Here is a 15,462-nt window from a genome sequence, read left to right as displayed (position 1 = left end):
TTACACATATGTGATGAATAAAAAAACCATTTATTCATAGACCTTCATTCATGAGTGGGCAGAAAAAGGCTATTATTCAAAAAAAGGTGATACTTAAAATGACAAATTCCTTGCTGAAAATAGCCCATGACACCACCTACATAAAAGCTCACCAGAAAATAATACCTCCTAGGAGAGAGTAAAGGTTGGGACAGGGGAAAACTCACCATAAAACTTGGACTTAGCCAGGATACTACCGCTAAGGCAAAATCCATCTTTTCGATTACTAACATAAAAGGCAGATATTGGTGGATGATGGGACACCTATCAAACACAAGAAAAAACATGAAATATAAAAAGATAAGCATATTACTGTGCCATTATCAAAAGTTCAAGTAAGAGAAAACATTTGGTAAGTAGTAAAATTAAATACTGATGGTTATAATAACCAGTCTCCTGTCTCCTAATGAGACATACCCTCCTGGTATTCACATAGGCCCCTATTATTGTACTGAAGTTGGTTTGTATGGAAGTGATACTACGTAATTTCTGAGATTAGGTTACTAAGTACCTTCCATGTTGGGGACTGTCTGTCTGCCTCTCTCTCAATCATTAATTCTAAAAAGCCAGCTTTGAGATTGTGAAAAACCCTATAGAGAGGCTTATATGGGAAGGAACTGAGTTCTTTTGTCAACAGCCATGTGATGAACCTGGACATGAATCTTCTAGCCCAGTCAAGCCTGTAGATGACTGCAAAGCTGGCTGACAGTTAGACTGCAAGCTCATTAGAAACCCTGAGCTGGAATCATCTAAGCAGCTCTCAGATTCCTGAACCTCATCATATGACATAATAAATACTGCTTTAACCCATTCAGTTTTGGCAGTAATTTGTTAGACAGCAATGGATAACTAATACAGTGATTACTCTTCATATGGATTACTGAATGACTGCAGGAAAACAAAACAAAACAACGTATTATTTAATAATCTAATGCTTTCAATAATATATTTACATTTTATGTTCTCTTACATGAGACAAACTAAAATCAGCATCTCAAGCTTCTTAATTTCATGAAGAATTAAATGCAAGGTGGTATAATCACTGACTTTAAAAAAATTAATATAGACAAATTGTTTTGACCTGAAGGGGTTATCAAAATCTCTAGGTGAAGAAGATTTTTCAAAGAACACATGGTCTTCTCATTCTCCTTATACTCAAAGTGAGAATTACCATAATAAGAGGCCACTGTTATTGAAAGAAAATGTCATATTTCTCAGGTTTATGCAGACAGAGAAGGCTGAAAATCATGATTACAGATGTACATGAGTTCAAATTAATGAAAGTTTAAAAACTAAAGTATTTTCTGTCTGTATATAACAAAAAGTGAGGTATCATCGGGGAGCAGAGGGAATTAAAGAAGCTAACAATTCAATTAGGAAAATAAATATTCTGTAAAAAGGTAAATGATATAAATGTTAAAATAACAGCTTAATGGATAATCACAAAAATAATACAGAAGTTTGAGAAGGAAAAAAATCACTGGGAGCTGTAGTCATTTGGATCATGAAGGATAAGCGGGCCAGGGTTTGTTTAGATAAAGAATAGCTAAGAAGAAATACTGGAGTGGGAGAATTAAATTTAAAAATGAGGCAAGAAAGTGCTAGATCAGGTTACCCTGTCATGAACTGCACAGATCTGACTATCGTGGAGAACTAAGAAAGGTATTAATTTGAGATAAATTTGGAAAGATATAGAGGACTTTGAATGCCAGACCACTGAATAATTTTGTACATGATCAAAAGTTGTTTTGAAAATATGAGCTCAGCAAAAAAAATTAAAAAAAGGACAGAGGGTATAGCAAAGGAAAAATAAAGATTCATTTTTGGTCAAAGGATTTCATGACTGTAATAATAATACCTATGAGTATGGTATTTTATAGAGTTTTAATAGTATTTAATACTAAAATGTTGTGTTTACCAAATGTTCACAAATAAGAAAGGCTAAATAACAGTGAGTTTACTGAGTAAATATTTTCTATAAAAATATTCCAGTAACTTCCAGATGAATTTTGTTTCCATACATGCATTTCTAATACCTGTTCAGCAATATAAAAAGTTTTGCTGTTTGTTCTGGGATGAATCCATAAACAACGGAAAGTCTCACCAAGTATAGGATTATAAGGTTTCTTCAGTCCCTAGTAAAAAAAAAAAAAAAAAAAAATGCAGTTTCAAATTACAAATACAAAGGATTTGAAATAGTTTAAATTAGTCAAAATGGGTTTAACTGTACCATCTGGGAACCATCCTTATAAAATTTCAAAGTAAATAAAATTTACATTAAATAAAATTAAATGACTTCAATCATAATACAGGTCTAAATGATCAGGTATTTTGCAATTTTGCTACGTCAAAGCAGTCCAGTCATGTAATTGTTAATAAATAATCTACAGATTACATACAATATAAAGTACTCATAAAACACTAAAGACAGTAAAATATAAACAAACATTACCTTTGGCTTTTTATAAAATCCCGATAAATACCATTTCACTACTTTCTTCAAACGGAAATAAGGGTTTTCTTCAAGAGCAGCCCTAAAACACAAAACGGTAAACAAAAATTTTACAAAATATATCATAAATTCTCTCTCACATTTATTAACCAATAACTGAGTATGAAATAGGATTGGAAAACATAATTCATATTTTAAAACAACCATGTAATCAATTTTCAACCATGTAAATAAATTTCTGTTTTTCTTAACCTGGTCACATTTTCCCCCATTTTCCTATTATTTGATACATTGTCCAGGTCTTTGCTAAAGAAGTTTTTGGAAACTCTCCAAACCAAGGTTTCTGAATTGGGGTTCTGCAGAACCTGAGATATTACGGACTCTGTGAAAATTGTCACTGAAAAAAATAAACATGGATTTTGGATTCATGCACTGTGTGATTTCTAGCATTCACAATGACAGGCAGTGGCCAAGCAGCCTCATTAACAATTTTGTTAGAGGTCTTCAGCCTCATATGTCAGTGAAGGACAAATGTTTACTTGGTTGAGTCCATTCTCAGTTGTTGATGTTAGAGGAGATCAGTGATAACTGGTGGGTGTAATAGTACACGGACAGAGGGAGGACATAGGAAGTACCTTCCTAATATAGGATTTTATGGGTTTGCAGTTCTTAGTACAAAACACAGAAGTTTCAAATTACAAATATGAAGCAGAGTTAAAATAACTAAATCAATCCAGAAGGTTCTAACCTATTTTTATCCTTCGAACAGCTCTTATGTGCTATCAACTGATTTTCCAGAGTTAACGAACTCAACCAGAATAATGGATAATCAAAGACTAATTTTCATTTTAAAGATGAAATTTGTAGGAGCCATGACTCAGCTGCACCCCCATACAATTCTGCTATTGTTACAAACATTGCAAAAACCTGATTGTGTATGTCTGAAGTACATTTTACTGAGAAGTTGTTTTTTATTATTGTTTTCTGTTTGTAATGTAGCTGCTATGGCCTTGTTTACAAAAAGGCATTTATGTTTCACATGCATATCTGACAGTCCAATGTTGTGAAATTTTTTTTTTTTTTTTTTGAGACGGAGTTTCGCTCTTGTTACCCAGGCTGGAGTGCAATGGCGCGATCTCGGCTCACCGCAACCTCCGCCTCCTGGGTTCAGGCAATTCTTCTGCCTCAGCCTCCCGAGTAGCTGGGATTACAGGCACGCACCACCATGCCCAGCTAATTTTTTGTATTTTTAGTAGAGACGGGGTTTCACCATGTTGACCAGGATGGTCTCGATCTCTTGACCTCGTGATCCACCTGCCTCGGCCTCCCAAAGTGCTGGGATTACAGGAGTGAGCCACCATGCCCGACCCAATGTTGTGAATTTTTAAGATGAGACAGAAGAACATAAACCTAGGCTTATTGACAATTGAGCAAAGTTGAAAGCTTGAGGTTTTTTGGAGTAACAACCCTCTTGTTGCTCTCTTCCCATTTTGGTTTAAATTCTCTTACTAGGCAATTTCATTTTAAAATTAAACATATAGTTCAAAAGTCAAAGCATATAAAGAAGTACACATGTCTTGTTACTGCCTCATCTCTCTACACTGTTCCCACTTACCTTCTACAGGTAACTTTTTAAAAAAGCTTCCTTTTAAGTATTAGGCATAAACAAGCATATATAAACAAACAGTCCTATTTTTTCTTGAAAAAAAGGGTTGCAAACTATACATACTCTTCTATATACCTTGCTTTTTTCATACACAATTTTGGAGGTCCCTCCAGATCAGTTTATGGAACTCTTTCTTATAGGTGTGGATGTTGTCATACATTATTTAACCAGTACACTATGCTGGACACTGGAGTTACAGCTAATGTTTTATTATTACAAGCCCTTCTGCAACAATCTTATGTATATGTGGCATTATATCTGCAGGAGTTATTCGCAGAAGTGAGATTAGTGGAGCAAATGATGAATGCATGTATAATTTTGGTAAATACTGTCAGATTATCTTCAGGGTCCTGTGCTAGTTTGCACTGCCCATGGTGGTGTATGATAGTGCCTGGTTGCCAACAGAACCTTGGCAACAGTGTGTAATGCCAGAAAAGTATAATCTTTCTATTTGGGACAAGGGACATCTCTCAAGAAGATCTTGTGATTCAAAGGAATCTGCCTTACATTCTGAGAGAAGTGAAATTTTAGACAGATAAAAGAAAGCGCAGAAGATATTACACAGAACTAGGATATAAAAGCTTTTGACTTCTTGTCAATGTGATGGATAAACAATATCTTACATAATTCAAATGTATATTTTCCTTATTTTGCATGAGGTTTTTACATGTTTGAGGACTGTTTCTATTTTTTAATTTTTGAACTGCCCTGCCATTTCTTCCACCCTCTTTTTTAACAGGTTGTTAATAATTTTCATTCAATTTTTAAAAGCTTTTTATTTTAGGGAGGGTAACATTTTGCCTATGATGAAATTTGCAAAAATTTCCCAGTTTATCAATTATCTTTTGATTCAGCTTATTACGTATTTTCAATATTCACTCATACAATTTATAGACAGAAACTGAAAATAAGTCTCTATAAAGATTCTAAAAATCAGGTCACAGGGCTAGATGTCAGTGGCACAGAAAGCACAGTGCCTTGAAACACCATTATTGCTGAAATGGGGGCAGCAGGTAAGAATTGGAAGCATGGACACAAAGTTGCTGTTCCTTCCAAAGTTTACTGGTTTTCCAAGAAATTGCTGGGACAGAGGTGGACAGCTCCTCCTCTGCCTCCATTAGCTGTGCCTTCTTCAGAATTACACCCAGGATCAGCTGGCAGCTTCAGAAGAAAAGCAAAGAAAATACAGATTTGTTCCAAAAGCTAGCAACTGGCAGGTCATTCTAGTTCTGGTAAGCTCACAAGCATGCAGACAGATTAAGTATGAGCAAAAATAGAAGCCCCAGGATGGGACTGAACAAGGGCTTTCACAGAGAAGAACAAATATTGCCAATCATATCTCGCTGTGTTAGGTTAGTGAACTGAGGTTAAGGAGCCTATAACAGCAGTATTACTCAGTAAAGGGTAGAATTCTTGTTTTCCTCAAGCTTATGGTATCTCAATTTAACTTTAATAAATAGCATTATTATAGCAAATTATTAAATATGCTTCTTACTAAGAGTCAACCATAGAAGTGGTAGAGAAGAGAGTGATGTCTCATTAGAGCCTGATTTTGGAAAGGAACAATAATTGAAAATAGCACTCTTCAGAATTTCTAAAATTATGAAGTATTGTCTATTTTAAGAAATAAGAATCTACTTACTCAGATAGGAAATCTGCATGATAGTAGTAATCTGAAAGTTTATCCAGGAAAGAACGGGGTTCCAAAATAAATGTAGGCAGAACCACCTTGGATAAGTCCATGCCAGGACGGACTTGTTTCAATAATGTCCAGATAAGGCTTTTGTTTTCTTCAGACACAGTTTCTGTTTGAGAAGCCTCACCTGCCTTTATCAATTAATGAAAATCACCAAAACATTATATTTATTTCAACAATATGTAAACAAGCCAGCTAATGTTGAAAATATGAATTCTTTTCAGGACTACTCCAAGCATTCTTTAAATGTGGAAACAAAAGTTTATAAATAAAATCTATAGCTATAAAACTTAGGTAAAAAGGGTAGCTGAAAAAGACACCAAAGTGAACAATATATGTAAGAAATTTACTACAAAAATATTATAGCCTATTATTTTACACTACATTTACTTCTATGATACAGTGGCAATAACAAAGTCATAAACTAGTGTTTCCTTGCAACTTACTTTGCACCTGGCAATGACATCAAGCAATACTCTACTTTAGAAGCAAGCTTGAAGAAAATGTAAACTTTAAATTTAATAGAATACATTAGTATTTATGTGAGTATTTGTTTATAAATCCTAATATATTTCTTATGTATGCAACTTTAAAAATATGTATCATATTCTATCACAAAAAATAGGCAATAGATCAAGCAAATAATATCTTCAATTTAATTTGAAAACTTCCAAGAATATGAAAATCCAGAATCTCTGAAAATAACAGACTTTTACCTCCCCAAGTTCTTCATGGCTCTGTTCAGTGTAGGTAGTCTCCTTTAAAGGCTCAACAGGCTCAGGTTCTATATATGAGTCATCTTGTCTTTCTGATGTATCTGTGTCACTTTCTTCACTTTTCCCCATCACCTCATTGTCAGATTCATCATGTTCTTGATCATTTTCTTTATCAGATTTATCAGAATACATATCTTGGTCCTTAAAATGCTGTCGTTCAATTTCACTATCATTTAACCTTAAAGGAAAGAAGTTTCAGGAAGAAGAATAAAGGATATTGAGAATGCTCAATTGATAAATAATAATTATATACAACATTTATTGATAATTTACTATGTGCCAGACAGTGTTCTAAGTGTTGTAAATAGTGTTAATTCACCAAATCTTCAAAATAACCCTGTAAGATAGGTAATATTATTATTCTCATTTTACAGATTAGTAAACAGAGGCACAGAAAAGTTAAGAATTTGGGTAAATGTGAAAAGATGAAACTCTGAGCTCTTTGCCTCTCTACCACTTGAGGCTAAAATCTTCCAAAACCAAAATTTTAGACTACTTCTTGCTAGAATTTTGTTTCTAATTAGTTTTTCAAACAGTATCACTTGCATCAATCTCACTGTCACTTATGGTATAAAGAAAAAATACAAGTCTAGATAATCAGATCTCAGCTGAACTCAAACAAATTATGACTTTCCACCTGTAAAGGTTTCCAGAGTCACCTCACATGAGTTCAAGAATAAGATATGAAAATGGCAAATGGTAAGCAATTATATTAAATTCTATTCATCTGAAAAGTTTAATCCTGGGAAAAAATCCAGAGACAATTAAAAATGAAAATTTCAGCTGAAGGAAATGAACCCACAGACTAAAATCAATTAAGTTTTGCTAAATCTACCCTATTCTCTCTGAAAGAGATTAGGGTAAATAATCTGTACAGAAGGGGGAAGTGTTAGAAAGAGGTTCCAACAAATACCCATTCCTCAATCAGTAGCCCACCCCATTCCATCCTATCTCATTTAGGCACCAGGTACTTGGGATTACGATAAAGCTCCAGATAGTAGGTCTGCAAAGAAATAATATAAAAGATCAGGTAATGGAGGTTTTAAAGAGAGTGGGGGCTGGGGGGAAAAGTCTGGGCAACTTAGTGAGACTATGTCTCTACAAAAAATAAATAAATAAATAAATTAGCCGAGTGTGGTAATACAGGCCTGTAGTTCTAGCTACTGGGGAGGCCGAGACTGGAAGATCGATTGAGCCCAGGAGTTCCAGGTTACAGTGAGCTATGATTGTGCCACTGAACTGCAGCCTGGGCAACAGAGTGAGTGAGACCTTGGCTCTAAAAAATTTAAAAAAGTAATACAGAGAAAAAAAGAAAAAGAAAAAGGCAAAAGGATAAGGAAGAAATGTCTGAATCGGGCTACATGGAGAAGAGAATAGCAGCCTAACTGTGAGAAGAGCAACCTCAGTGCTGATAAAAGTGGCTACAGAGCAGAAGCTGAGGGGTGGGGAAAGGGAGGAAATAGGAAAGTCTAATGTTTTTCCTGCAAAGCAAGAAGAAGACCTGAATCTCAACAAAGTCTTTGCACCGCTGCCCAGTTTCCCTGGAGAAATAGTTTTTCCAGGAACTATTTATTCCCTGAAGCTTCAGGGAATAAAACCACAAATAGGATACAGTACCAATTCCAAATAGGATATAAACAAATTTCACAAATACCAGGTAAAATAAGTCCAGTGCCGTTACCAAAAAAGAAAGACAGCTAATGTCTTACAGTTATGAGGTAGGAAAGGCTTCATATATGATGTAATACTCGAGACTGATCTTGAAGAATATACAGACAGGAGAAAAGAGCAAGGAGAAGTAGAGAGAAATTCTAAATGGAAGGGACAACATGCACAGACAAGGTGAATAATTAGCATGGCTATATTTGGAAACGATAAAGTAAATCACATTGGCTGGAATCAGGGAAATACATTTCTATACCTGATTATAGCAGCTGAACAAATTTTAAACCAGGCCTTAGGCCATATAAGGAGAAGATACGCAAATTTCAGTCCTAGATATATTACTAAAATTCTAGGCCTGCCAACTAATTTTCTGAACAGCATCGTCTCTGAAACCATTACCAAATCAGTGGCAATATCTACTTACTGGAAGTTGTCCCCACTGTGGAGATTGTTAGCACGTAATAAGCCATACAAAGTCACATGTGTGTTATCTGATGAAATGCTCAGGTCATGTTCCTTTCCTTCCCTGATCATTGTACGTTTAAGAAGACTAGAACATTTCAAAGCCAACTCCAAAGCATCCATCCAGCACCTTCCTACAAGAACACAGATTCATAAGCAATATAATTTTTAAAACCATGAAACTATCATGCATCTTAACTTACCCAGTCACCACTATTTCTCTGAGGAAACATACAATGTTAAAGTAAATCTGAACATAACATTCTTAATGAAATCTTTCAGTTTTTCAAAGGCTTTTCACATAGAAAGCAGCTAGAAACCACTGATAAATGAATAGTATACAGTATGCATTAGAAAGTATACTCAATCTAAAATAAGCATATCTTATTTTTCAAATCTTAGAACATTAACATGCAGTATAATTTGAAGATAACAAGCAAGGTACATAAAATATACTGGAGGATTTATGGTTCTACTATAAATAAACTATCTTTGTTAACAGGAAGTCTATCCTCAAGATTAACATCCATTCTAATATATGTATAAAAATTTTTAAGTCAGGAAAATGTCTATATAAGGGTACCATTAACTGCCATATTTAGTTAAGAGAAACATTGTTTTTTTTTTTTAATTAAAATTTAAAAGTGTATTAGCAGAAAACTTTATATTTGTTTGGTGCTCTTAATTTTCACATATATCACTTAAAGATTTGCTGGGAATATCAGCCAAGTAAAGCATTTTTCACATTGAAAGCTCATACTTATATTTTAATTTCAAAAAATCATCTGAGGGTAGGTGCGGTGGCCCACACCTGCAATCTCAGCACTTTGCGAGGCTGAGGTGGGCAGATCACAAGGTCAGGAGACTGAGACCATCCTGGTCAACATGGTGAAACCCCGCCACTACTAAAAATACAAAAATTAGCTGGGTGTGGTGGTGCGTGCCTGCAATTCCAGCTATTTGGGAGGCTGAGGCAGGAGAATCACTTGAACCAAGGAGTCGGAGGTTGCAGTGAGCTGAGACTGCACACTGCAATCCAGCCTGGTGACAGAGCGAGACTCCGTCTAAAAAAAACAAAAAATCATCTGATAAAAGTAAACTTTGGAAGGTTACAAGATTCCCTACACCAAACTTGTTTAAACTATGAATCACTAAAGTATGAAAGTGAGGATGAAATCCATTATTAAGATTTTAAAGTTACCTTGGTATCATGTAAGTTTTTCTCTCCCCATATAGGCTTCATGAATTAAGTATAAAAGGAGGAATAAAAAAGATTGTACTTAAATGTCTTATGTAAAAAAAATCCAAAACAGTGTATATGTCTCATAAATGATAACATTTAGTAATAAAATATAAAAAGTATTAAATATATCTCTAAAATGATAAAACTTAATGAGTTACCATAAAGACCACTAACAAGTAAAAGGTGTTAATATGTCCATGGAGCATGAAGAAAAAAACTCTGAACTGCTAACTCATCAGTAAATAATACAAGCTTCCTTCCTAACAGATTTCCCTATTTGTCTATCGAGTTACTCATATATTTAGTATTCCAAGCAATTTATGATTACCATGCTTCTGCTGCAAATGCTATATCAACAACATATTTAACCAGAATAATGCAAAGTAGCATTAAAAAACTCCTTAAAAATGAAGACCAAAACCCAATCCATCAAAAACTATATTTACCATCTGATTCTGAAGTAGCTCGGATGATCAAATAACTGCTAGGTAAGGGCTGAGTAATGGATCCAACTGCTTCACCTTTTGGACCCTTAATAACAAAATAAACAAAATAAATGGAATAGAGAAGTATTATGAGATCTCAACTTTATACTATTCAGTATTATCTGTAATAATCTAAATCAGGTATGGATTATAGTTTAAAAGCAAACAAGTTCTAATTTCATCATTCTTGAGAATGCAAATGTTAAGTATTAAGAACAATTTTCTTTTCTAACAAATGTACATCCTTAGCAGAAAACTAAACAAATGACAGTTATCACTTAACTATTATCTGTACATACTATTCACATATTAAAGAGAACCTAAAGTTTACCATATTAAACTAAATTTTAACTTAACAATGTCTATCCCATGGACATAACTAATGAGATAAGAAATACTAAATTTCTAGAAGGCTAAAGAAAGCATCTGGAAATAGAATTATAATTCAAAAGAAAAAGAGAAATGAATTTTAACTGGGTCTAGGGAAAAATACATCTCCACTTTGTAACCCATGACATATACCTGTTTTTAAACACCAACTATATAAGCTGATTTTATTTTTCCAGAAACATGAAAGAAAAATGAATTTTGTTGTTGTTGGCTAGGGTTATTTGTTTCAGAAGTATATCATACCAACACTAATTAGTATCAACAATGCTAAACTTAGGTAGACACAAATCTGAAAAGAACTACTGAATTTAAAGTATAATTTTGATATGAAAGCGTAATTTTTAAGTTGTTTTGTAAGGGTTCCTTAAAGTTATCAGGTCAAAGAACAAAACAGTTTTCAAAAAGTATACAATGTCAGAAAGTAAAGATGTAGATTCAAAATGAAAACACAGAGAAAAATTAATATGCCCTTAACAAATACTGTAATATTCTGCATTTTCAAACAGCTTTATAATTTCTGGGCCAGTTCCTTAAACCAGTATACAGTGGGACATGGAATCAGACTGCCTGGGTTTCAATCATAGCTCCGTGCTAAGAAAAACAGGGTTCAATTTCTTTATATGTATAATGGGAAGAAACTGTATCTTCCTTATAGGTATGAGAATTAAATAAATGATTTCATGTAAAATACTCAAGAGTACCCAACGCAAAGAACTTACATCTGTTACTATTTCTTAATCACAAACACTGGTTTCCAAAATGTTTAAACAATATCCTAAGTAGGTTTTGCTTGTGGAAAGTATTTATATAGCTTTCTCTCTTCTTCTAATATTAAGAATTAAATATTATAAATTTGATATTAAAATACAGATTTTAATTGACATTAGAATCATTCATATAATTAAAAAATTCATTTTAATACTTGCAATTCCTAAGAGTAAATGAAAATACTGCATCTATGTGTGTGTGTGTGTATATATATATACACACATATCTTTCAAAAAAATATATATTTTTATATATATTTATATATATTATATATTATTTATATATATTTATATATATATAAAGAATATATATATACACACACATATTCTTTTAAAAAAGCTTTTGAAAATCATTTTCTCCACTTGAGAATTGCTTAATATATAAATATCAGAGTTGTGGGGGGTTAAATTCTTTCCCCTACAGGAATTACCTCATCCCAGAATGGAACTAACTTGGTAATCCCAAATTTATTCTTGCTATGACTTCAGACTACTAAAATAAAGATTAAAAAGTTCAAGTCTTTTCCTAGGTATACATATATTGCATTATTAAGCAATACCCACGCCCCAACCCAAAAAAAAAAAAAAAGGATTAAGCTACTTTTAGTTAACAGTAATCTCAATTAGGTGGTTTTCCCTAAAGGAGAAATCCTAATTTCTTTATTATAGGATAACTGGCCTTCTTAGAAACTAAAGCAATGATCATTTTGTAAAAACTTAAACTAGGATAGGCATGGTGGCTCACATCTATAATCCCAGCACTTTGGGAGGCTGAGGCTAGAGGGCCCAGGAACTGAAGACCAGTCTGGGCAACACAGAAAGACCCTGTCTCTACAATTTTTTTTTTTTTTTTTTTTTAATTAGCTGAGCATGGTGGCACATGCCTGTAGGTCCTAGCTACTTGAGAGGCTGAGGTGGGAGGACTGCTTAAGCATGGGAGGTTGAGGCTGCAGTGAGCAATGATCATGCCACTGCAGTTCAGCCTAGGTGACAGTAAAACCTTGCCTAAAAAAACACACATACACACACAAAACTACTTATACTAGACTCATTTATTCAGTTAGTATAATGCTTTTTTTTTTTTTTTTGGCAACAGGGTCTTGCTCTGTTGCTCAGGCTGAAGTGCAGTGGCATGCTCATGGTTCACTGAAGCCTCCTCACTTCCCAGGCTCAAGTGATCCTTCCACCGCAGACTACAGGTGGGACTACAGGTACATGCCATCCTACCTGGCTAATTTTTGTATTTTTTTGTAGAGACAGGGTTTCACCATGTTGCCCAGGCTGGTCTTGAACTCCTGAGCTCAAGCGATCCACCCACGCTGGCCTCCCGAAGTGCTGGGATTACAGGAATGAGCCACTGCACCCGGCCACAGTAATGCTTTTCAGTTATAAAAAACATTAATGCTTCACTTTAAAGAAACCTGCCTCTTTCTCAAGAGTAAGTAGTTAAAAAAAAAATTTAAGAATAAGTAAGCTTATAGGCTTCCCATCACACATTTACATCACTAAAGGAAAGACCACAAAAATAAATGGCAGTTTCTGTTCTAGGGAATCCTACTTACCATTTTGATAAAGAGAAAAAACACAGGAAAAAACAAACAAACAAACAACAATAAATATGATACAATGTTACAAAGCTGAGTTAGTAATTATAAACTGAAAAAAACATAGTACAATTGAACACCCAAGGGCAAAAGAGATAAAAAAAGATGCAATATACAAAGTTATACCTCAAAGGTAAAGCTTTTTGCTGCACATTTTGTTGTGGGTAGAGGCAGAATGGAGAATAATGCACTGGAAGGCAGAACAGATTCATAAGTCCTGACAGAGGACTAAACTTATTTGATTGATTTATCTGATTTCTACTCATAGATTACCATCTTTACCTTTCACCTATATAACAAGGACTTACGTACCTTCACTGCCCAAATAGATTGCTCCAAAGGATGGAAAAGTTTGAAACAAAAGCCATCCTTTTTTGATGGACGCTCAATGATTTCACAGGCATTCAGAAGAACTGTTCCTACCCATTGACCATTTTTTTGGGTTTTATAGATCAGTAGCACCCCAGGTTTCAACACACACCACAACTTGGTCCAGCTCTTTAGAGTACCACGAATCTACAGAAAGATAAGTTTATTTTAAAAATGAAGATCTATTCCACAAGGTCCAAACCAAAAAATTGCAAATAAGATGTTTTAATCTAAAATTTCCATAACATGTACACTTTAAATAGATATTTTGTTTAAAAGCTACTACATGACAAGCACAGCAAACAGACATGAAAATGATATGGCTCTTATTTCTAAGAAACTTAAATTTTAGTGGGAGACAAGCCAACAGTTTCAAAATAGTGTACTAAGTAGAATAATTTTCTTAATCTCCCTGACCAGTTCAGGGGCCATTAAAATATGCTTCCCTAGTACTGAGATTCTTTTTGTAACATTGATCATGGCTGTAATCTTATTTGTGTGTATATGATGATTCTGCTTAAAACAATTTTTCCCCTTCACCACATCAACAGTGCAGAAAACACTGCTGGCACACACTAGGCATTCCCTAAGTATTTGGTAAGTGGAAGGAAGAGAAAATAACTTCCTCCTAGCCCCTAAAATTACGTTATTTAAATTACTCTGCTCCTAGTAATTACATAAAATATATCATATAAATTTATTGGAGGATATTTTAAAATACAAGTTACATGAATCCCTATACTCTCATAAAATGTTCCTCATCCTAGGGTTTAATGCTATGTCAATAATAAGTCTAAAATTACTTTTTCTATCAATTTCTATTTCCATCATCTATTAAATTGTTTCTGTGCAATTCAGTGAATTCAAAATATTGAAAGGATGTTAATATTTAGATCAAAGATAAGAACTGCACTTTTATTTACTGTAAAACATCTGCTATTTCAATGTACCTACAAGATGTATGAAATAATACAGGATTCCCTAACCCCCAAAATAGGCATACCATAGTAACTCTCAACAAGAAACATTTAGGAAAGAGGAGTTTGGAGCCAGGCATGAAGAAAAGAGAAAATCTTAAGATATGTGTATATGTAAAAGAATGGTAAGACAAGAGATGTGAAAGGAAGACAGGTCCCCTGAAATAACATTTTGGATCACAGAGATGCAACAGAACACGAAGGACAAATTATCAGAAGGAAGGTAAGGTAAACAAAGTCAGCCAGGGAATGTGTTGGGGACTTAATACTTTAACTCTGAAAAACCTAAGTGAGACCTTGAGCTAATACACTTCTAAGTAGAGTCAAAACAAGTTGGAAGGTGTTATAGGCACAAGATTGAAGACCTTAGGATTAATTACCTGAATGGTCAGGGGAACTATCACTAGACGCTCATTTTAGTGAGAGCAGTCCTATGACAGTTCTTTTAAGGTTTATGAGGTCAGAGGTCTTAGTAACTCTTGGCAAAAATGGAAAGCTTTCAGGGTTAGGATGATTCTCAGGTACATGCCAGGTACTAAAAATTTCTGTGAGTCAGAGTCCTATAAGATCACTCTTCAAGTTAGGATTCCTACCAGCTGTCTTTCAGATAAGAATAAGAAAGAAGACAGAGTGACCAGGATGAAAAGAAAAGAAAAATAACCAGAGGCCAAAATAATAGGGTATAGAAACAGCAATGTGTGCTATCTGATAATTGATAATTTTCATTTGAAAAAATATATTATTTATCCAACTGATAATCATTTTCAAGTAACTTTTATATTAAGTTTGTCTCATCTCTTTTTAAATAATATATCAAGTATACAGTAATACTTAACAATAACTGAAATAGCAAGCAACATATTTTTTACGG

General features: G+C 34.0%; 1 protein-coding gene across 7 annotated transcripts in view; it reads right to left on the bottom strand.

Annotated features, from left to right (window-relative positions):
• The window catches only part of OSBPL8 (oxysterol binding protein like 8), a 194,408-nt gene that overhangs the window by 37,247 nt on the left and 141,699 nt on the right, over nucleotides 1-15,462 (bottom strand). For all 7 annotated transcript variants that reach the window (XR_010342966.1, XM_064376957.1, XM_064376958.1 and 4 more), the window contains 8 exons: nucleotides 13,558-13,761; nucleotides 10,446-10,530; nucleotides 8,719-8,890; nucleotides 6,570-6,807; nucleotides 5,800-5,984; nucleotides 2,492-2,573; nucleotides 2,076-2,174; nucleotides 207-303 (listed from right to left, as the gene is read on the bottom strand). Coding sequence is in view for 6 of the 7 variants with exons in the window: in XM_064376957.1 (XP_064233027.1) it covers nucleotides 207-303; nucleotides 2,076-2,174; nucleotides 2,492-2,573; nucleotides 5,800-5,984; nucleotides 6,570-6,807; nucleotides 8,719-8,890; nucleotides 10,446-10,530; nucleotides 13,558-13,761 (1,162 nt within the window). In the remaining variant the exon portion in view is untranslated. The remainder of the gene's footprint in view (nucleotides 1-206; nucleotides 304-2,075; nucleotides 2,175-2,491; nucleotides 2,574-5,799; nucleotides 5,985-6,569; nucleotides 6,808-8,718; nucleotides 8,891-10,445; nucleotides 10,531-13,557; nucleotides 13,762-15,462) is intronic.

The sequence above is a fragment of the Aotus nancymaae genome, unplaced genomic scaffold (assembly GCF_030222135.1).
Source record: "Aotus nancymaae isolate 86718 unplaced genomic scaffold, 86718_ANA_hifiasm-v0.15.2.pri h1tg000016l, whole genome shotgun sequence".
In the NCBI taxonomy this organism is placed as follows: Eukaryota; Metazoa; Chordata; class Mammalia; order Primates; family Aotidae; genus Aotus; species Aotus nancymaae.
The sequence above is the reverse complement of the archived record's forward strand: the minus strand, read 5'-3'. Positions and strand labels throughout refer to the sequence as shown.